Source organism: Thermobia domestica, chromosome 7 (assembly GCF_964235325.1).
Source record: "Thermobia domestica chromosome 7, izTheDome1.hap1.1, whole genome shotgun sequence".
Lineage (NCBI taxonomy): Eukaryota > Metazoa > Arthropoda > Insecta > Zygentoma > Lepismatidae > Thermobia > Thermobia domestica.
Window position 1 is genome coordinate 147,462,881 of NC_137460.1, and position 22,816 is coordinate 147,485,696.

General features: G+C 35.0%; 1 protein-coding gene across 1 annotated transcript in view; it reads right to left on the reverse strand.

The window, feature by feature from the left end:
- The window catches only part of hig (locomotion-related protein hikaru genki), a 484,097-nt gene that overhangs the window by 255,007 nt on the left and 206,274 nt on the right, over positions 1–22,816 (reverse strand). Inside the window, exon 2 of the mRNA XM_081765381.1 lies at positions 3,001–3,192. Within this exon, the coding sequence (XP_081621507.1) occupies positions 3,001–3,192 (192 nt within the window). The remainder of the gene's footprint in view (positions 1–3,000; positions 3,193–22,816) is intronic.

The following is a 22,816-nucleotide window of genomic DNA, read 5'->3' on the forward strand; positions in this document are numbered from 1 at the left end:
ATTGGCTACATCAAAGATATAGTATAATCTTCTGCACATCCCAATTAATATTTCTCCTTCAAAGACATTGTGTCTTTTCGCAGAAATGAAAATACAGATATCTTGGGAAAGATTACCATGAAGCATCAGTCTGTTTGTTACTTTTGCATTAAACATATTAAATTTCACCAGAACTTCACTTAAGCAAACTGCAATCAAGCAAAGTGCGACGTCACACTCGGCTGGCTTAAAATGTTCTCTTCGTTTTGGATTGCTCGATTTTCAATATAGATTAATATTAGTACTCTTGATACACGTAGGTTCGACCCTGGGGACGGCCGAGGGGGCTCTGGCCTTTCTAAGTTTCCTTGGGTGTTTCGTTATTAGATATCCGAGAAATGTTCCAAACAAATATATCAAGATCCTAGGGTGACAATGGATTTTGATATATTTGTTTGGAACATTTCTCGGATATTTAATAACGAAACACACATACCTGAACCCCACTCCTCAAAGTTATACAGAAATCGGCGCCGATCACAGATGGTTATGTCTTTAAGTTTTCAATCAACTTGTCAACGGGGGGCGCGGTGGCTCAGTGGTAGAGCGTTCACCTCTGGTGATTGGGGTCCCGGGTTCGATCCCAGCGCCCGCCAAGTGAACTTTGTGGTGGACAAACACCGTGCTCGTGGGTTTTCTCGTGGTTCTCCCGTTTCCTCCCACTTTCTTCATTTCTCTCATCATCACCGTCTCCTTTAGCCTAACCGGCATAACCGTGGGACGTAAAACTTAAAGATTTCATTTCATTTTTTTCAATCAACTTGTAGAGGTTCAAAAAGCAGGAAAGAAGAAACTGTGTCTTTTCGAAGTATATTTCAAGAATTTAAAAGGAATTAAGTTGACCAGTACAACCAGACCAAAAATATTTAGAAATAAAAATTGTTTTTATTCATCGTAAATGGAACAGGTCAATACTCCCACAGCAAACACCCCCACATTCAAGAAATGTCAAAACTCCCACACAAACTTTCATAACCCCCACACAAATGGACAAAATCTTCCAAATACACAAACGGTCTTAACCCCCACAGCCAAAATTCCCACACTCAAGAAATGTCAAAACGCCCACACAATCGATCATAAGTCCCACACAAACGGATAAATCTCCCAAATGCACGAACGGTCATAACTCCCACAGCCAAAGCCCCCACACTGGTAATCGGTCATAACCCCCAACGGTCATAACTCCCACACAAGTGGACAAAACTCCCACGCATAGCAACGGTCACAATCCCCACATAAATGAACAAAACCCCCACACAAATGGACAAAACTCCCACATGCAGGAATTGTCACAACTGCCACACAAATGGACAAAAACCCCACATAATCGGACAAATCTCCCACACTCTGACGTGATCCTGGTTGCATGTCTTGCCCTTGTACTTTTTAATAACATTTATTATTCCACTTAAACTGATGTTGCAACTATTCTTCTTGCACTGTTTTCTAATGACAGAAACACTAAAGTGGGCGTCATAAAGAGCCGCAACAAAGACGTGCAATCACGATCATTTCAGAGTGTGGGTCATTTGTCCGATTGTGTGGGGTTTTTGTCCACTTGTGTGGCAGTTGTGACAATTTCTGCATGTGGGAGTTTTTACCATTTGTGTGGGAGTTTTGTCCATTTATGTGGGGATTATGACCGTTGCTATATGTGGGAGTTTTGTCCATTTGTGTGGGAGTTATGACCGTTGGAAGTTATGACCGATTACCAGTGTGGGGGTTTTGGCTGTGAGAGTTATGGCCGTTCGTGCATTTGGGAGATTTGTCCGTTTGTGTGGGACTTATGATCGATTGTGTGGGCGTTTTGACATTTCTTGAGTTTGGGGGTTTTGGCTGTGGGGGTTATGACCGTTCGTGTATTTGGGAGATTTGTCCATTTGTATGGGGGTTATGAAAGTTTGTGTGGGCGTTTTGACATTTCTTGAGTGTGGGGGTTTTGGCTGTGGGAGTTTTGACCTGTTCCCTTTACGACTTAGAGAGCTTCCAAATGTGTTGTTGGAGAAAGATGGAGAAGATAAAATGGATATATATAGAGAGAGTAACTAATGAAGATGTTTTAAAACGGGTAAGAGAGAAGAGGAGACGCTTTTAGCCAGCATTCTTCGTAGGAACAACAATTAGGTTAAACACACCTTCAAAGAAATTGTCTTCTTCATACAGCCATAGAAGGAAAGATGGAAGGAAAGCGAGGAGTAGAAAGAAGAAGAAGACAACTGATTTGATCGATAATTTGAGAAATAGAAGAAAATGTTGGGAGTTAAAAGAGGAAGCTGAAGATCGAGAAACGTGGAAGAAACATTTTCCGACCAAAACCTAAAAAAAAAAACTTTTTTACTTCTACAGTTACTTGGATTTACCTGAATCAACAGTTACCTGGATTTACAGAAAAGAAAAAAAAAGAGAAGAAAAAAAAATCGTTTCTGTCTATTTTCCTCGAACTCATGAGCTTTTATATCAGAATATCATTCTATTGAGCTCAATGAGAGTTATTGATTGAAATATCTCTTGCTCTCTCTTTAGTTTTTTTTTTCGTTAAACGCTAATAATATTGTGGAATTTTATTTATCGAATTAAAATTTCGAAATTTTACAAATGGTTTCACAAAAATAAAATATTAAAAAAAATAAAATGTCAAAACGTGTTTTTTGTTTGTGTTCAATGGGATATACTGAAAAAGTTCTTCACATTTCTACGTAAACTTCCTTATTGAATTATCTCTTTCAACAGCACTGTTATACATCACGAGTATAAACATGATAAGGTTCTTATCGACTTCACGAGGAAAACAACTACCGATTTCTTGTGCAAACACTTTTTTTTAAGGTTTCAAAGCACTGTAAAGAAACCAAACCTTTTTTTATGATTACCACCGAGATATATATGATAAAAGAAAAATTTATAAAAGATAATGTAGCACATTTTCCTTTATTGTTGAAAAAAAAATAATCATCTTACCTCCTTCCTCTCGGCAGAGAGGTCCAAACCACTGTCCCTCCACGCATTTAATCTTACACGCCCTTCGTTCTCGTAAAGGGCCGATCTCGCCGGTGAACAGCACTGCTCCAACGCCAGAGAAATTGCTCGTGTGTTGCTGGGGGCTGCCATTCAATAGAAATTCCGGTGGAGAGCAGTCTTCACCACTCCGCTCTGAAAAAGGAGAAAAACCACTGATGATGATGGAAATTAAGTTGCTTACAAAAGAAAAACAAACTAACAAAGAAAGCAAATATTGTGGTCAAACGTTTATACATATATTGTTATACAAAGATACATATAGACAAATCTCAGCAAAGAAGACAAACATAATAATTCGAATAGATTTTTCTCTGTCTCTAATATTTGTTTCGTTAGATATTCATTTGTTTTTATTTATTTAAATTAACAAGATTGGAATTTCCTATATTTGTATTTCCACGTAGGAAGGTCCCTAGAAATGGTTGTGAAAATATTCTTTTATATTTACACACAGAAAGACTATAGAAGAACATAAAACTGTTGCAATTAAATTATAAAATTGAAAATATACGAGGTCTCTCCAGCAAGAAACCGAACTTCCTAAATACAGGGTGTCCAATATACAATGCAACCCGGAGTTGGGGATAGTAGAACTTTTGAACCTGAAGAGATACAGAAATAATGGTTATACCAAACCAAAGCTTTGTTCATGCATATATTTTTAAACTAGGAAGCAACGATTGAAGTACACTAGGAACTACACAGTGTAACCAGATGTAACCGAAGGTGTAAGTCAATTTCTTGTAAAACTTGTAAATTGACACATAACTCATATGTATGGATGTTCTGTCGTTAATTTTCAGTTGTTTAGTTGAGGTAGCTTGGAAACTATGGAGTAGAAAAAAGAATTTTTCATTTCCACCGATAACTAATCGGATGAGACCTCTGTGAAGGGGAACTAGGGAAATCGTACTTTTCATAAATTAGCACTCTGAATTTGCAACACTGCTGATGTTTCAGTGCATCAAAAGGTGTGTTAACGATCTGTGTACATTATGCAATTCCTGAAAACAAGAAAAAAGAAATTTTGAAATTATAATGATGAAACTTTACTTACATGCACCCGGCAACACTGCTATTCATTTCTATGGGGCTACTCAAAGCAAGAGGTATACAAGAACGATTTTCGTACTATACAAGACCTAGAAACAAAAATTCGCAGTGCCATTGAGAACATTAACACTTCTACTCTTCGTAAAGTTGTTGCCAACCTAGTGAAACGCGTGAATCTGTGTTTGAATCAAAACAGAGAACACTTCCAGTATCTACTGTAGAGCTGGTAGCAGTAGCATTTCTGATAGTACCGGTGTTGCCTTGTGCATGTAAGTAAACGTTTTATCATTATAATTTCAAAGTTCCTTTTTCATTGTTTTCAGGAATTGCATAATGTAGGCAGATCCTTAACATACCTTTCGATGCACTGAAACATCAGTAGTGTTGCCAATTCAGTGTTAAATTAACATCAGTAGTGTAGTGTTGTTAATTTAAGAAAACTACGATTTCCCTAGCTCCCCCTTACAGAGGGCACATCCGATTAGTTATCGGTGGAAATGAAAAATTCTTTTTTCTACTGCATAGTTTCCAAACTACTTCAACTAAAGAAACTGAAAACTAACGACAGAACATCCATACGTATGAATTATGAGTCAATTTACGTGTTTTGCAAAAAAAAAAAAAAAAAAAAAAACTACACCTTTGGTTACATCTGGCAACACTGTGTGTTTCCTAGTGTACTTCAATCGTTGCTTCCTAGTTTAAAAATATATGCAAAAACAATGCTTCGTTTTGGTATAACCATTATTTGTGTATCACTTCATGTTTTTTAAAAGTTCTACTAGCTCAATTTCCGGGTTGCATTGTATATGGAATACCCTGTATAATGGTACTTACTATTTATAGTAGTTATTCAAATTTATCTCTTTCGAAATAGTCTCCTCCACTATTAACACATTGTTCACAGCGCGTCTTGTACTGGCGGAACGCATTTTGAAATGCACTTGTTGGTAAAGTCTCGTAGCGAATTTTTTGTTATCTCTTCTTCAGATTAGAAACGGACAAATCAGGTGAGGATGCATTTCAACTTCAGACATAGAAAGAAGTTTTCAGGTGCTAAATCAGGTGAGTAGGGTAGTTGGAGTACAACAGTAGTATTCTCCTTCACCAAAGACTCCTTAATTAGAAGCGCCAAATGGTTAGGGCTAGTATCATAGCGCAACATTCATATTCCGTTATTCCAAGCTTCTGATCTTTTTCTCACAAACTCCCTCAAACGCCTCAAAACTTCTAAATAATACTTTTTATTGATGGTTTGACCACTTTTAACATATTCGTAATGAAAAACAACACAAAAAGCAAACAAAACAATACGTACCGCTTTAACGTTTGGATAACTTTAACGTGCTTTCGTGAGTCTCAGAGTTTTTCTCACCCATTAAGCTGACTGGGAGGAAAGCTTCACAGATTTCTACACGTTTCTCCACAGATTTCTGCGGATTTATATTTCGCAGCAACACGATGTATCTTCACTTTTTGAACTGATAGGACAATTTACTGATTTCTATTTCTTCAACTATTTCGTGGACGACAAAAATGATTTTTACACACAACCTGGCTCGCTTTCTGAACGCGATTGTCATCACATGACGTTGATAGGCGTTCAAATTTTGCCTCGTATTTGATGGATGTTCTTTCTGCTTTGAAACGTTGAAATCACTCATAACACTAGGTTCGGCCCATACATTCTTTCCGATACATTTTCTGCAACATTTTCAAAGTTTCTGTAAATGTCTTGAATCAAAATTTGATGCATACACTGTTCTTCCAAAATTATCATTTTTCTTAATAACATAGAATCACTACAAGTACGGCGCACAACTTCGTTCCAATGGCCGCAGTCTCACAATGACACAAGGCAAGGTGATGTAATTACCGTCGAAATGCTTACAAAGTTCGACGCTGGCCATCAGATCGAAGACTATTATGTTGATCGTAGTTTTTCTAATGTTCAATTCCTTTCCGAACAGACTCAGTTCAGTCTCGCAAATCTGAAGTTCCTTCGATATCGTAATAACAATTTTCAAAATATACAGTAAACATTACTCCATATAGACTAATGTGATTGGGCATTACTATATGGAATATACAGGGTGGACAATTTAACTTGAGACGCACTTGTAACTTTTAGATTAACACATAAAAAAAAAAAATGAAATTTTGAAACATGCAAATATTGACAGACTTAAGTTACATGACTCTATAGTACCACTAGATTAACAGTATTGTGAACGGAACATAAAGTGATATTTCTTTTTGGAATGACACTACGTTAAAATATTACATATTTCAAATCTACGTTATACAAAAAATAATATAATACGACATTTATTATTCAGAGCTTGAAACTAAGGAGCCTACAATATCACAAACATGGATCTTTTTTTAGTCCTCTGCAACGACAGTGATATCGCAAGTGAGACGGGTGGAGCAATATATGTCCAAAGTACCTTAGTGCCAGTCACTGTGTCCATGATATAGCAATTTTTAATACAGTAAAGATCCGATTATTCACGAGTGGATGAACTGTGGTGCGGATTATCTGTGAGTGCCGCGATAAGAAATTAACCCTGCTGCTTCCGCATGCAAATAAATACTGTATGTTCTAAAACATAAAAAGAAATTGCACTGTAAAAATCAATATTTCCAACAATAGTGCACTTTCGAAATGCAACTCTACTCTGATAAGCAGAAATCGAGTGTTGTAAGGTATGAAAAGCGAGAATTGGGAAGAGTGATTTGCGTGGTAGTAAATCACATTCGGTGTTCACATGGTTTCTATGCTGAAATACTTTTTTTTTTTTTCGTGTTTACGCCTGATTTTTAGTCTTTTTTCTGGTTATGAACGGTGCTCTTGCCACGCAATTTCGCGGATAATCGTTGCTTTACTGTATATAGAAACAAAATTACAAGAAATTGAAAATTTAATTTTAAAAAGATTTTGTTTCGAAGAACTGCTTGGATAAACATCACATTCAGTCACGTTGACAGTTTTCAATGAAGTGAAAATCCAGCAGCGTAACTTAGGTCCTGTTCTCTCTTTTTCTGAATAAGGAAGTCAGTTTATGTATTATGGTCGTCTTGTAAGATAACTCTAAATGTTGATTATAGGTATAACAAATGAATTATGAAGATATCAAATAATTCCAGATTTTAATATCGTGCTGACATTAATTTTGAGTTGTTAAGAATGCTCATCGTCTGAAAACGGGAAAATATTTTTATATTTTGACTCTCTCTCTTCTTTCTCTTCCAACGTTGCCTACTAGTGCAACCAGGAGATTACAACATTGAAAAGGGAAAGGTATGTTTATTATGAAGAACTAATATAAATAGAGTCAACAATACACAATCTCTCTCTTTTTTTTATGACACTCATTCCCACAGCACCTAGCTAAGAAATTTAAGATTAATCCTTTGTGAATAGTTTTCATTGTCGCACATTTTTTTTTTTTTTTTTTTTTTTATGTCTAGTTTAGGAAACTAATTGCGACAGTGAAGAAATGACATTGAGAATTTCAAGCAAATCTTACCCTGTACAGATATATAAACATTGTTTTTATGTTTAATTAGTATCTTCATTCTGTTTTAAACAAACTTCCTGATGTTTTTTTCAATGTTACACTGTAGCACTGAGATGAGTAAATCTCAATGGGCACGAAGCATTAATAATAGCAAAAAATCCGAACATTTGGAATAGTCAGTGGCGTATTTAGGGGTGTGGCTTCCGGGCTTAAGCCCCCCCCCCGAAATCTTACTTAGTGTAGTAAAGTAAATTAAATATCTTGCAGAATTTTCACATTTCCAGGCAAAGCCCCCCCCGAAAGTTAGCAAAGCCCCTCCCGAAACAAAATCGTAAATACGCCACTGGGAATAGTTGTACTGTTTTTCGTCCTGCCTGGAAATATTCTTTTACCATGCACAAAAGAGATTTATTTACTATTCAGAGTAATCAAATTCAGCATAAAATTAAGTTATTTTCCTAATTCCCAGCAATTTCCATTAAATGAAAACCGAGAAATCATATCAAATATTCTTGTTATCTTCGAGAAAGAAAAAAAACTTCAAATTTCATTACTTTTTAAATAGTAAACCAGCAGATGAAAATTCATGTTCACCGAAAGCTGAATTTCCGTCCTCTATATTAATATAAAAGAATGTTAATAATTTATCCGCTAAATAATTGAATAACTCCCACATGTAGTATAATTTCATATGATAAGCAGTGTGCAATTATATGAATCAGTTGGACGCCAGGCACCTTACCTCCGAAACTGAAAATTTTTCGGGAGTCAACACTGAGGAAAAAATTGTATGTTACGTAAAATCGTATGTTACATTTGTAAATTCTGTAGCTTTTGGACTTAACGTACAGCGAACATATAATTGAAAACGCATGTTTTATAATACTTTCTGTACAAGAGTTCCATCTGTACGTACTTTCCGTATGAAACAATATAGGCGGTCAGGAGCTCACATACAAATGGATGTATATAACATATAGCTGACGAACATAACATACATATATGTATGTAATATAAGGAAGACTGTTAGATACCAGACATCCTGCAACGGCATGATGTAACATGCAAGGGCAGTGCGTATGTTGCATACGGATAACATATGCTCCGTACTGATTTTTGTAGTAAGCAAGAGGATTCCGTATATTTGTGCAATATACTGCTGTCCGGAATTTTTCTCAGTGAAGTTTAAAGTTCAATATCTCATAAGAAATTGATATTTCTGTTATGTTGGCAATCAAAATCACAACTGTAGAGTTTATGGTTTTGTAAATTACCTTGACGTTTTTTTTTTTTAAGTATCCATCTATAGAAGTGAATAATCCATATTTTTCATTGTTGGAATTAGATCAGTTGGCATCCCAACGCTCCAAATAATGATAATAATGATTATGATAGATTATGATTATATTGGTACCGTGGCTCAGTGGTAGAGCGCTTACCTCTGGTGCGTGAGGTTCCTGGTTCGCTCTCCGGTCCAGTAAGTTTATGGACCTCATCGTGTCCGTGAGTTTTCTAGGGGGTACTTCGTTTCCTTCCACATTCTCATTCCACAAATGCTTCCATCATCATTCACTTGCCTTAACCATTCATCTCCCTTATCCTAACAGACATAATCATGGGACGTTTAACTAAAAGATTTACATGCCTGACATTTAGAGTGTAAACGTGCCACGTAACTCATATAGGTATTTTTTCGTATACTGTATAATCCACCTTTGTGGAACTTGTACTTCCAAATACACAGTGTTTTGTAACATGATGAGTCATGTATACTAACTCTGTACAGAAATATTGAAGACTCCAATATTTTCAATGAAATATAATATCTCAGTAACGTACACTAAACTGAGCCACAAAATGTATTTCGTTATATGTCTTATATTGTATGTCACTGTACAATTTCAATGAACAAAACCTGACAGGGGCATGGTGGTTGAATGACAAAGCGCTTGCCTATGACATCAGGATTCCCAGTTTGATCCCAGGTGATGACAACATCATATCCGTAGGTTTTCTCAGAAAAATCTTCTTTCCTTCCACATTCTCATGTCATCAATCCTTTCACAACATTTATTTTCATTGGTCATCTGTCGTCTTTAGCCTAAAGGGCATAGTCGAGGGATGTTAAACATTTTCAATTCAAAATCTGACCGTCTACCTGTCGTTCACTATTACACTATAAAAAACGTTGTGTTAATGAATAAATATATAAGCCAGTTGTAGGAAACAGGTAGATAGATCTAGTAAAGTAATGTCTAATATGAGATAATGGACATAAATAGTATACTACTTTAATATTTAAATAGATATTTCAATGGACATTTTTTACATTTTAAATGTATGTAAATAAACACAGAAAAATCAATGAAAAAAGAAGAAAGCAGGCATAATATCTGCATAATTCTATTTCTGTCCTAACGAATAAACGAGCGTTTTTTTTTTTTTGTCCAAAATGAAATTCAAAAAGCGAAACAAACCCGCATGTTACGTTAACATGCAGGGAAACAAAAGCAAAAATAAACCTTAAACAGATCAGAGTGAACTAACACACGCCTGCTATACCACAATAAAGAAGTACAAAACGTTCCATGGTGATTTCATGTTATGTTTAATTACGTCACGGGCGGGTAATATTAAACGTGACAGTGGTTGCCCATGAAAATTCATGGGAGTCTCGTAAAAGAAATGGTGGTAACCCTGATTGACAATGCCGCTTCGTATAGCTGGCACAGATTTAACATCTCTTACACAGTTGTAGTGTTAAGAGAGAGACAGAGAGAGAGAGAGAGAGAGAAAGAGAGAGAGAGAGAGAAAGGAAGAAAAAGAAACATCATCATAAAATAATATCATAGGGCTTTTGTGTCAAATAAGCAAGAATGCACACATTGAAATAGACAGCACATAAATATGGATTAATGTTTTTTGCAGTAATTAAATTATTATGAAACGATGTATAGTGTTGCTTTGAAAAAAAGCTTAACCACTAACCACAAGACTTGAAGGGTCAGTATTGTCATAGATGTATATTGTCCTGAAATGAGGATTCTTATTCGTCAGAGAAGATTTACCTTTGTTTAATTTATTTTCGATTATGAGTAAGAGTAGAGAGTTCTCTTCGTCGTAAAAGAACTTAAAATTTCAGGAATTCACTGTTCCGTTTCCTTCCCACCTAACTTCCTGAACTCCTACTAGGTCCATGCTGTATTTCTCTAACTCACTCGTTACGGATTTTAACGCGCCTGCTCTATAAAGACTTCTAATATTCCATGTTCCAAATCTCATGTCCATTTTCGTTTGCTGAAGTCGTGCCAAGTTATCAGTCCTTGTCCGAGGCTTCTGTGAATATTTCTGAACAAGTGCCTTTTTTTTTTTTTTTTTTTTTTTTTTTTTTTACAGGATGAGATCGTTAGCCTTGCCCAAACCCCTAAGCTGGAGGACCACTCTTCATCGTCTGTCCGCGACTGCTTATTCAGTATATTCGCAGCTACGGTTTCATTTCACAAAGTATTACCGATTTCAAAATGGCGGATTTCATGATGGCGGCGGAGGTTCGTGATCTACTCTGCCCCCATTCTGCTTTTGCCAATATGTGAAACTACCATTGTTTGCATTGTCATCTTTCACTATTTTCACGATTCAACAGTTTATTTGACGTATTTCAATGACATAGCATAGCCCTTCTTCCACCAACTTTGACGCTCTCCTCCTCCGTTTCTCTTGGCGCTCAGCCGCTATAACTTTGCACATATACATATTTTCACATACTCTACCAGTCGCACTATGTCTCATTCCGTAACTCGATTCATCCATTTAGACCATTTACTTGTCAGATAATTTTCTATTGATGGAGGAACAGGGAAAATAATTCTACAATGACTGAGTAAAGAAGCTTATAGCTGAGTGAAAAAAAAAAAAAAAAAAAACATAGTTCAGGATAGTGCGTCGAGAAATAGCACAGCTTACTTCAATTCATGTTTGATAAGGTCTAGACGTTAATAGGTAAGGATATATGTTGAGCACCCTTCATATTAAAGTCTTTCCAGCCTTAGAACAAAGTAGACGTAAACAAAGCGAAATGTATTACTCCGCGGCTCACACGTGTTTCGGCAGCGAGAGACGTGAACAGCAAGATCTTCTGCTAGCTTAATGTCGTTGCATAATTTCCAAAGTGTAAGGCTCCGTTGGTTGTTAAATAATAAACACACTGACACTGACTACTGCTATGTTGGAAATAGCATTTTCTTAAATCATTATATAAACGAGATTGCCTCTGTTCCTGTTGTCCTTTTTTGTGTTTTATAACACGAGACGAAGATGGATTATTGTCACTCATCGTCGCCATGAAACTCTGCATTCTACAATTTCAAATGAGCGGGGTCCTAGCGCGAACGCATACGCATGCGCAGTAAATACTATATGTCCAACTTGGGTGAGGTTGAAATTAAGCTACATCTGTTGTTAAATATTATATTTACTGCGTTTCTTATCACAACATAAAGGATACATTCAGATTTTTTTATTCAAATTAATATTTTAGTAGGGATTATATTGCGGTAGAATACTAGTGCAGTGAGACCAACAACCAATCACTAGTCATCGACTCATTGGTAGTCAGGTGGGGTTTGTTTACATCTAATTTTTTTCTAAGGCTGGAATGAGAATAGAATATCTCACATTACGATTAAATACGCGTTTCAAGGTCACTTCTACAAGACCTATCTTTTGGAAGTAACTGATACAGAAATTCACTGAAAGCTTCTTAACAGTGACTAAGCCAATTTTAATTAATTGAGTAAGGGAGAGCGGAGGGACGGAAAATAATGGGAGACAGCAAATTTTTGTACACGAAAAGAATAATTTTATATTACTTCATTTATATCATAATACAGTTTGTTTGCAGAGAGCAGGCGACGTCACCATGGACGGACGTTTGTCCTATTCCCCTCTGGTGTTGTCACTGATCCTTAAAATTTACATAATTCGGGGTATCGCAAACGTATTAGGGCATGAAATGTGGAAGGGCACCGCGAACGAAACGTGTGTATGGAACTTCTACTAGGAGAACTTACAAGAGTAAGACGGAAAAAACAGCCAGTTATCATTTATAATAAAGTTAGAAGTTCGTATGGTAGTAAATCCTATAGTGAATTAGTTCAGGAATGTAAATACACTAAGGATATATTCTAAAATTTAAAAAAGAAATGAAAGAAAAAGAAAAAGGAAGAAAGATAAGAGAGAGAGAGAGTAATGGATTGGATATAAAATACAACTTATTCTTCATAATTACACTTACAAAGCTGTGCTCTCCCAACGGTAAATCATACACTCAGAGAAATGTCTATTGGCGGGGCAGTTCCCCCTCGGAAAATGTATTCTGCTCTGAGGCAAACTAGATTAATCAAACATGTGTATCTCTTCTTTTTATGAATTTTAACAGCGTTCTTCTAACTTGGACAATGTAGCAAGATTTTTGTTCGTTATTGCACCACATCGAATTATGTATTCATGGAATCTACGAATAAAAATAATGAAGTTTTTCCTTCACAAGACTTCAATACGACATTTTGCTCTCGAGTTATGGCTGTTTTTGCACTTTTACAACAGATTTTCGGCTGGTCATAGTGCCAAAAGGAAGTATTTGTGCACCCAGGTTGGTCTACATATTTGTCTTACCTTAGTGTCAGGAATTAGCTCCCAAACATTGCCGGTGTTGTTTTGAAACACTCTGTATACTTTTAATGAACTGTGCTGCTGATATATGAAGGTAGCAGATAATCTGCTGGATTTAATTTCTGCTAAATGAATTAGATTTATAGTACAAGCATATTTCTGTATCTGTTTCATTGCTTCACTGATATCCAAACACAAAAAGAACACAAAACAAAAACAACAACAACAACAACAACAACATAAACATTATTTGAGGATTGATATATTGAGGAACAGGGAAAATTATGTCCACGAAGAATAAATTGATTAAACAAAAACTTTATTTGTGATCTAATGTCATAAATATAGAAAAAGAAACACGATAGTAAATAACATTACTCCACAATTGTCATTATTTCCGTGTCCTTTATCAGAAAAGCTTCGTCCTTGTGATATGAGCGAAAATTATATATAGCAATATCTAAATAGTAATCAGGGGTCAGCATATATACATATATTTTGGCAAACATTTTGTAGCCAAAGATTTTTTAAATGTTTAGTATAAAAGATAAGAAGAGCGAATGAAAGGGAAACGCAACCAAAAGCATTAAAATTGAAGAAGTAAATGACAGAAAGAAGAAGAAAGGAAATAGTTTGTAGGAGGGTGAGGAAAATTATTGAAGTGAATATGTTTGAGAGGGGAGAAAAAGATTGGAATTTTGATGTGGATGAATGCAACTGGAATTCCAAAAGACAAGCATTAAAAGTTAAAATGAAGTTTCGGAGACTCTTGTGCGGAAGATCAATAGATCAAAGAGGAAAAGAAAATGAAAAACGGTAGAAGGAAGGGAGGGAGGGAGGAAAATAGTTCGAGGGAGAGAACATGAATCAACCAAATCTGCGATGAAAACAAAAACAGAAATATTTTGCAAATTAAGAAATGTTGATTTCGTATGAACTACAGTAGAAAATAAAAGTTACAGGTATCGAATCACGTGGAAAAGAAATCACAGGATCACGTAAAAATTGAATTTAACACGTTACCATACAACAAACCACTTAAGTTGCATGATTGTGCAATCTCCTTTTCTTTTCTTTTCTTTTCTTTTCTTTTCTTTTTTTTTCTTAAAGGCGCTTGGTTTAGCAAAAACTTTCATATGTTTAGTGTCTGTCCGTGTATCTGTCCGGGAGACGCAAAATCTTAAGATGTTACAATGAAGAACAGAAAACAAGACACACATGATAAAATGATTGGCCCATCAGTATTCTGGTAGATGTCATTTAACCGGTAATCAAGCACTTATTACCCGCCAATAACAGAGCAAAACCATATTCAGAAAGAAATTAGGGCCTCCATATCGACTAAAAGGAGAGAATTCGTGTTATTATTCAGTTCAAAATCTTTCGTCGTCGCGAATTCTGTCGAGGAATTTGAAGCTTAAAATATATAGAACGATTATCATGCCTGTTGTTCTGTATGTTTGTGAAACATGATCGCTTACTTTTGAGGGAAGAACGTAGACTGAAAATATTTGAGAACAAGATCCTGAGACGAATAACTTATTCGGACACAAAATAATTACAGACTTATCGAAAGAGAACGTAATTACATTGTACGGAATTATAATAATAATTTATATTAATCGTTTTACAGAAAGAAGTTCAATAATAATTATATATTTTAAATGTTAAAATCTTTCCTAAAATAATATAGATTTAAGCCCTTTGAGAATATAAAACATCGTTGAAAATAAACAAATAATATTCCAAATTCTTTTTCTCCTCACCGAATTAGCTATTTTAAGAGATGACAATAGCTCTGTTTATTAAAATGTTGAAATGTCTGTAACGGTGCGAGGCCAAAATTTGGTCCGTTACAAAATATATATTCATAAAAATACATGGAAGCTCTGGCCCCCAGGATTGGCGCTCTTGCCTATAGATGCACGTACCTTCTATTTTCGCAACGAGTCCAGTAAGTACATGACCTCAGCATTAGTCGAAGAAAAAAAAATACGACCTGGAATCTCTAAGTCGTGTCTTTGAGACGTTAGACAATTCTGCATCCGACCTGAACATTATAGTTATGAATACTGAAGTGTGTCGTCTATAGAATTTGTATTACACAACCATCTGTAATTCTACAACATAAAAATAAGGTATGTATTCACATCATATTTATCAATGCGTAGACATGATACGGTAGTGAACCTTTCCACAGACATGAATAAACATAACTTACACGTACTAAAAGTAATTCTCCGAAATTCAATTCTTTTCATTTCACTCTAAATAGAATGTTCATGAATGTTCATATATATATATAATATGTTATTATCTTTTCTTTTGCTGCAAGTACCATTTCTCATTTTAAAATTATTTTGCTGCATTTTAATTTTTTTTTCTTTACTTACTCTTCCATCCACAACGATAGCGATATAACTAAGGCCAAAGGCTGTGATATTTGCGCATTAATTCATTTATAGCTTTGTATTTCATACACTTTTGTATAAACAGTGGCGAAAACTGAACTGAATATTAATCTGCTCCACGCGGTAAAAGTTTAGAAATAATAATGATGTTGGTATAAACTAAATCAACAGTACTCATTGAGATCCTGCCCAGTCTCTCTCTCTCTCACACACACACCCATGTACAAATACAGAAATTCATACATGTTATATTACACCTTTCTCCTTTAGTTACTTCCCAACTTATTTCCTCTGGTGTACATCGAAATGAATAGATTTAAAAAAGCAACAACTTGTTTTTAGTTACAAATATTTGTATTGTATTTCCATGAAATAGTTATTATTATTATTATTATTATTATTATTATTATTATTATTATTATTATTATTATTATTATTATTATCATTATTATTAAGGGGAGACGGTGGCTCAGTAATGGGGCGCTCATCTAAGGTGCGAAGGGAAGCTGGATTGATCTCAGGCAACGTGAATTTGTGGTGGACATTGTCCGTGAGATTTCTTAAGGTTCATCTGTTTTCTCCTACATTTTTATTCCACCAACTATTTTATAAACATAAACATTCATTAATCATTCATTTTATTTAGTCTATACGATATAATAATAATAATAATAATAATAATAATAATAATAATAATAATAATAATAATAATAATAATAATAATAATAATTTTATTACTATTGTAATATCCCCAGTGATCTCATTCAAGTGCAGATGAACAAATTAGGTGTTTTGTGAACGATTAAATTCTATCATCGCGGTGGGAATGTTAGAATCTCAAGCTCAACTGAGGTTTTGCCATATGTTTTATCAAAAGAATGCAGGGGTAGCATCTTAAAATTTAAGCCCTGATCAACTTTCTTCAAAAACATTATGCTATGTTCAAATATGAATTTTTGGCAATGTAAAACAACTTCACAATCTAAAACCATGTTAATTATTTAAAAAAAAAATAATTTTACAATATTACTACTGTTTAACCAAAAAATATATGTTCAAATGTGAGGTATTTTTAAACCTATAAATATATTAAACGAAACAAAATATGGGTGAGTGTAAATTCTCATTACTAGTATCCGAAAAAATCGAGAAAAACTATTTTTGTAACCATAAAATTTGGTGCTGTACATTAACTATGCTATCTATTACGATAAAACTTATATTAAAGTATAACCTTATCAAATTCTTCATTATAACACTAATACGACGACAACATACAGGGAGGTTAACGGGATATAGCCCAAAATTATAACTTAATAAAATTTTGATTTTTATTTAACTATAATATTTGTTTCTTGTTCATTATAGCTTTAGAAATATCAATAGTATTAATAAAACAAAAGTGACAAAAGCACAAAGTAATATCGTCTTCATCACACACATTGTGAAAGATCAATCCAAGAATAGCAACTTAAATATACACAGAAAGTGTGAGGAGGACACGCCCACACTTCCAGAGCTAATCAAGTTTTTCTTTCACTTCTCACATCTATTTTATGTCAAAATTCAGAATACATGTTCGAATTGTTAGAGGAAAGTTTGTGCCAAGCACCTAATTAAAAATTTACTTTTATTTGGTACTAATTAAAAATTTACATTTTGTACAAATGGGTGTAAAAAAGTGAAGGGAAAACTTGACTGGCTCGGAGAAGTGTGGGCGTATCTTCCTTTCATTTTTTTGTCTACATTTAAGTTGTTATTCTTGGATTGATCTTTCACCAAATGTCTGATGAAGGCGATGTTATATTGCTGAAACTATTACACAAGTATTATTAACCTTTTCGCTGCGAAAGTTGACCTTAGTCGATCTGAGAATTTTTGTCTTCCGCTGCGGAAATCGACTTTAGTTCACAACGTTTATTTTTGTTTATACTTTGCTGCGATAGTTGATTTCAGTCCCTCATTGTATACGGAACATTTGGTAGTGATAAAGCGTTGCATTGTGCTGCCAACTGGCGGCCATTTCTGCAGTTAAGCACGCGAAACGCGAATAAACGCGAAAGCTTTGTGTCATTCTGTTGTGGTGTGTTTGTGCTTTGAGACTAGCAAAGTACAACAGGAAACAATGCCTAGTAACAGTAAAACACTCTGTGACAGTCAGATAGCTGCATTTTTGCTAAATTCTGAGTCAGATGTGTCAAGAGATTAGAGTGGAAGTTGAGACCAATCAAATTTCATTTTTTGGCTGCTTAATTGCTCCTTTTCCAGGAACCACCCAAAAATTCAATTCTGCAGCAAAGGGCTTAATATGTATTTGGTGCTTTGGTCACGTTTGTTTTATTAAAACTATAATATTTGAGAAAGAATAGACATATCAATCGATAAAAGATATCAAGCTTATTAAAACGACATGCTTCAGTGCAGGAGCGTACCCACGGGGGGTCCACCGGGTCCAGATCCCCCCCAAGAAAATTCCTAACTCAACATACATTTGTACAATTTCTCAATAAAATGATACTGTTTAACAGGGAAATGATTGAAGTAGCATGAAAATTTGATCTTACACTTCAACTGTACTCTTTCTCTTATAAGGAGCCGCAGTGACTCAGTACTACAGCGTTCATCTCTGATGCTTAGAATCCCTGGTTCGATACCAACTCGCGCCAAATTGACATTGTGGTGGACAAACACTATGTGCGTGGGTTTTCTCGGAGTTCTCCCGTTTCCTCTTACTTTCTTCATTCTACTATTGCATTCATTTATTATCATCACCGTCTTCTTTAGCCGAGCCGGCATAACTGTGGTACGTAAAACTGCATTTTTTTTATTTCGTTTCATTTCTTTCTTATAAAAATAATATAGTTCTTTCATTCTTAAAATGAAAATATAGGTGGAAGTATTTTTCAATTGCTTATCTTTTTTTTTTTTTTTTTTTTTTTTTAGGGTACAGGTTAACAACCATTCAATACTACATAGACGACGGCTTGTAGTATTGAACCCTCTCCCCCAAAGCTTGGACCTCTCTCAACAAAAATTTCTGGGTTTGCGCCTACTTCAGGGTAAATTAACAAAATTTGTTACCTAGAAAATCGAGAGAACATACTTTTTTATGGCTCTAAAACGTATGTTATTTGTTGCCAACTGATTGTTTTTATCAAGGATTTTATAAAATAGAGGATCTGCTCATATATATCTTCATCCTATTAAATAATGAAGCCAAAAAACAACCGAGCACGTCTGATTGGCTACTCTCGTTTCCGCCATCGTCTGATTGGCTACTTTCGTTTCCGCCATGTTTGTTGGCTCAATACATTGCGATCCTATTGGGTGGAGTGGGCAGAGTAGGGGTGGCGAAACTGTGACGTATGGCTTCAAGATTTTGTTGTAAGGGCAGATTCTCTATTTTATAATATCCTTGGTTTTTATTCTGTTAAAAGATGTTTATTTTTATTTACGATTGCACATTAAAAGAAAATACACTGCAGGAGATTGTATTAGATTCTATTTGCTTTCTTTCAACAGCGTGACACATACTCCTAACAGTGACAATGTTTGACATGTAATCTTATTATTTTGTGTTGAACCGAAAAGTTGAAAAAGATCATCTTGCAAATAACACATTCGAGAAAGCGAAGAAAATGAAACACATGAATAATAAACTATAAAATTTGAGTTGTCCATAATGATCAATGCAATATTCTTTGTTTCTATGTAATATTATGTATAATATGATTTCATACGTTCCACCGCAAGACATGTCAGTGTCTCCGCCGCCTTTCAACAGACGAAAAGGAGATGAAAAAAAGTTAATGAATTTCACAAAAACTCTTCTCCCTCTTCGTCGAGATAATGAAAAGTCTCCTCTTAGCTACGACCCAACACATTTTCCTCAGCTCCTAAACTCTGTCGCGCAAGAGAATACAGCGGGAGATATATGCAATAATAGTAATCTTTTTAGAGTACCATGAAATGCACGAATTCACCTTCCTCCATATCGCTGGAGTCATTCTTGAGCATTTTCACGTCCTTTTAATGTTATGTTCGGGGAAAAAATATGAGAGAAAGCCTTCCTTTGAAAGGATGAAGGAATTATTTTTTTCTTTCTTCCTTCTTAGCCAGACCAAGAAGAGGGGGAGGTATATCATCAGCCGCCAACTTAATTAAGAAAGTGTGGCGACAGCAATGAGAACGCTTAATGACACTTTCTGAGTCGTCTGTAAAAGCTGCTTATATCATAGTATTAAAGACGAAACATCCTTGGTGTAAGGAGTTTAAGGGTGCCTCTGTAGTCTATTCTATATGAGAAACAGCAGTAGAAATATAAAGCCAAACCTTATTTCCCCTTCTTACCTGAAGGTTAATGACTCTGTTTGTTTACACGACACCTTTATGACACTTTTGTGGCGAAGGTACAAAACAACCACTACAAACAAAATAAATTATCTAATTTATGTAAGTTCTTTATCCAATTTTCTAAATTTATTACTTAAAACATTTTTTTTTCGTATGATAAACTACAGTTTGAGTTATTTATTTAGTTTAAAAAGATTTGATTATATGTTAGTAACATTTTCAAGTTTCTGAAACAGTTTTATGTAATGGCATAGTTTTATCTTGTCCATCGAAGTTAAATGAATCGCTAGGGTTTTGTTGTAAAACTTAAGTGCTGCGGTTGTAAATGTTTGAATGTGCTACCGTGAGAGCGCATTACTCATAATTAGTTGTCTAATAGTACTACTTGTATTGTTGTATGATACTATTATGTCTAATACTATTATTATCGCATATTATGTATAATACCAGAAGTTTGGGTTGTAGTTTATGAAATGTCGTTTTTGGAGATGAGAAATGAAACAGTTTGCAGTTAGATATCGCCTGCAGAGTCCAACATAGAGGCTAATAGGTAGAGCTGAGATCAGGACTATATGGTGGATGGTAGAATTTCATATCCCAACTCATGGAGGTGTGCCGCAGTAGTTCTTATCACATTGGGGAAGCATTGCCATGCAAGACAATTGGTCCCTTTCCATTGATCAATGTGGGCCCTTTCCATTGGCGTAACTTCTGATGCATAAAAGTGATCTCTGTACTGTATGACTGTATTATGACCATTTGATCAGGCTACAAAAGGTTATAATGAACTATGCAATGGCAATCCACCAAATAATGGCTATACGTAATCCTCCTTAGATAGGGCACTGATTGGACTTTCTTGTGAAATGCTTCTTCGGCATCCAACCACTGTCCTAACCTGCTAAAGTTGTTCTACACAATCCATATCAAATTGCACATCACGATAAGATTACATCAGTGTATCCATCTTATTCCTTAAATTAAGAAACGAACGCACTTCCAATCGCTGTTGCTCATGCTGCCCATTAAGTTGATCAATGAGAGATAGATTACTCTTAACGGCGATTTTGTTATATTTAATAAACAAATATTTCATTAACAACCCTAATATAGGACATAAGCCATTTCTTAAAAAAAAAAAAAAAAAAAAAAAAAAAAAGTGGTAGGGTACTTTTGGACGAATTTACTTCGGAGGAAGTTTTCCAAAAATGCTGTAGAAAAGTTTAGTGCAGTTAGCTTAGTGCCTCTTATTAAAGAATGTATTCTTTTGTATAACGAATAATCTGTAAGTTTATGATGAAACTTTCAACGGCATGCTTTCATGGTAAAAAAAAGAAAGAAAAGAAAAAGAAAAAAAGAAAAAGAAAGAAAGAAAATCCGATCTTTTTCTTTGAGAATTTATTGTATCTCTCGTTTAATTTCTTCCGTGTTCGTATTTGTTACCACAAAAAGTGAATTTGTGTGGTCTTTTACATTTTATCATTTATCATTACATTTTTCATACAGTAATTTTTCTCATTATCTGTCTCTACTTTTACCATTATGGGAATTGATATTTCGTTTTGTTTACAACGAAACAGCTTTGCCTACTGTTTCTCTTTTTTAAATTTAAAAAAAAAAATGTCTACAACTTTTGAATGCTCATTTTCAAATGTAACCTAAGGCATGTACCCTTAGCTACACCATTGTTAAAGAACTACAAGGCGCATTAGTCAAATCCTCTCTGATCAGATCGTTTAACCTACGTATACTCCCTTTTCATTCCCGGAAGACAACAAGAGACAGAAGGATATGCTATAAAATCCATATAAGTCGTTGTGGTCCCCTGCACATCAAAGCTGTTGCGGAAGGGCAGAAAAAGCACTTCTCTTTGAGTGTCTATGCCTGCGGGTATTTTTGCAATTGTTATAAACAAAACCTCAAGCATTTGGTATTTGTCTCTTCCTTGATCTCTCTCAGTGTACCTTCTTCTAACATTTCTTTCTAGTTCCTCTGGCAGAAGCTTTCTGTATTACAGAAGCTAAATCCCGCAGGAAATGCAATGTCTGGAAATGGATAAAGACGTACACGTGCTAGTTCTTCCCTTTTAGATGTAGAAAGACAATGAAACATCGAAGGAAATTTTTAGATTTACTACTATTTAAACATTAATATTAATTAATACAAATGTTTAGTCTATCTGAAGAAAAATACACATGAAACTTCGAATTGTATGAAACAGAGTACTATGAATTGAAAAGTACTAAAGTAGGACAAAAGTTGTAAAAAACTGCAGGAAAATGAATGCAAAAGAGTTTAGCTCAAAATTAATAAGACGTGACAAAATCAACTTGAAAAATTAGACTTGTACACAAAAGTGCCCATTCCCTTCTCCCTCGGATTTAGACGCAATTCCCCCAAATTTACCATTATCCACCCCAAATTTATCTTTCTTTCCCCAAATTTATTCTCTTCTCTCAAATTTACCTTTCTTCCTATAAATTTGCCATCGTTTCCCTCCCCCAAATTTGCCATTCTTCTCCCAAATTTACCTTTCTCCCCCAAATTTACCATTCTTCCCACCAAATTTACTTTTCTTCCCCCAAATTTACTTATCTTCCCTCAAATTTACCTTTCTCCTTATAAATTTGCCATTCTTCCCCTCCTCCAAATTTACCATTCTTCTCCCAAATTTACCTTTCTTCCACAAATTTGCCATTCTCCCCACCAAATTTACCTCTCTTTCCCCAAATTTGCCATTCTCCT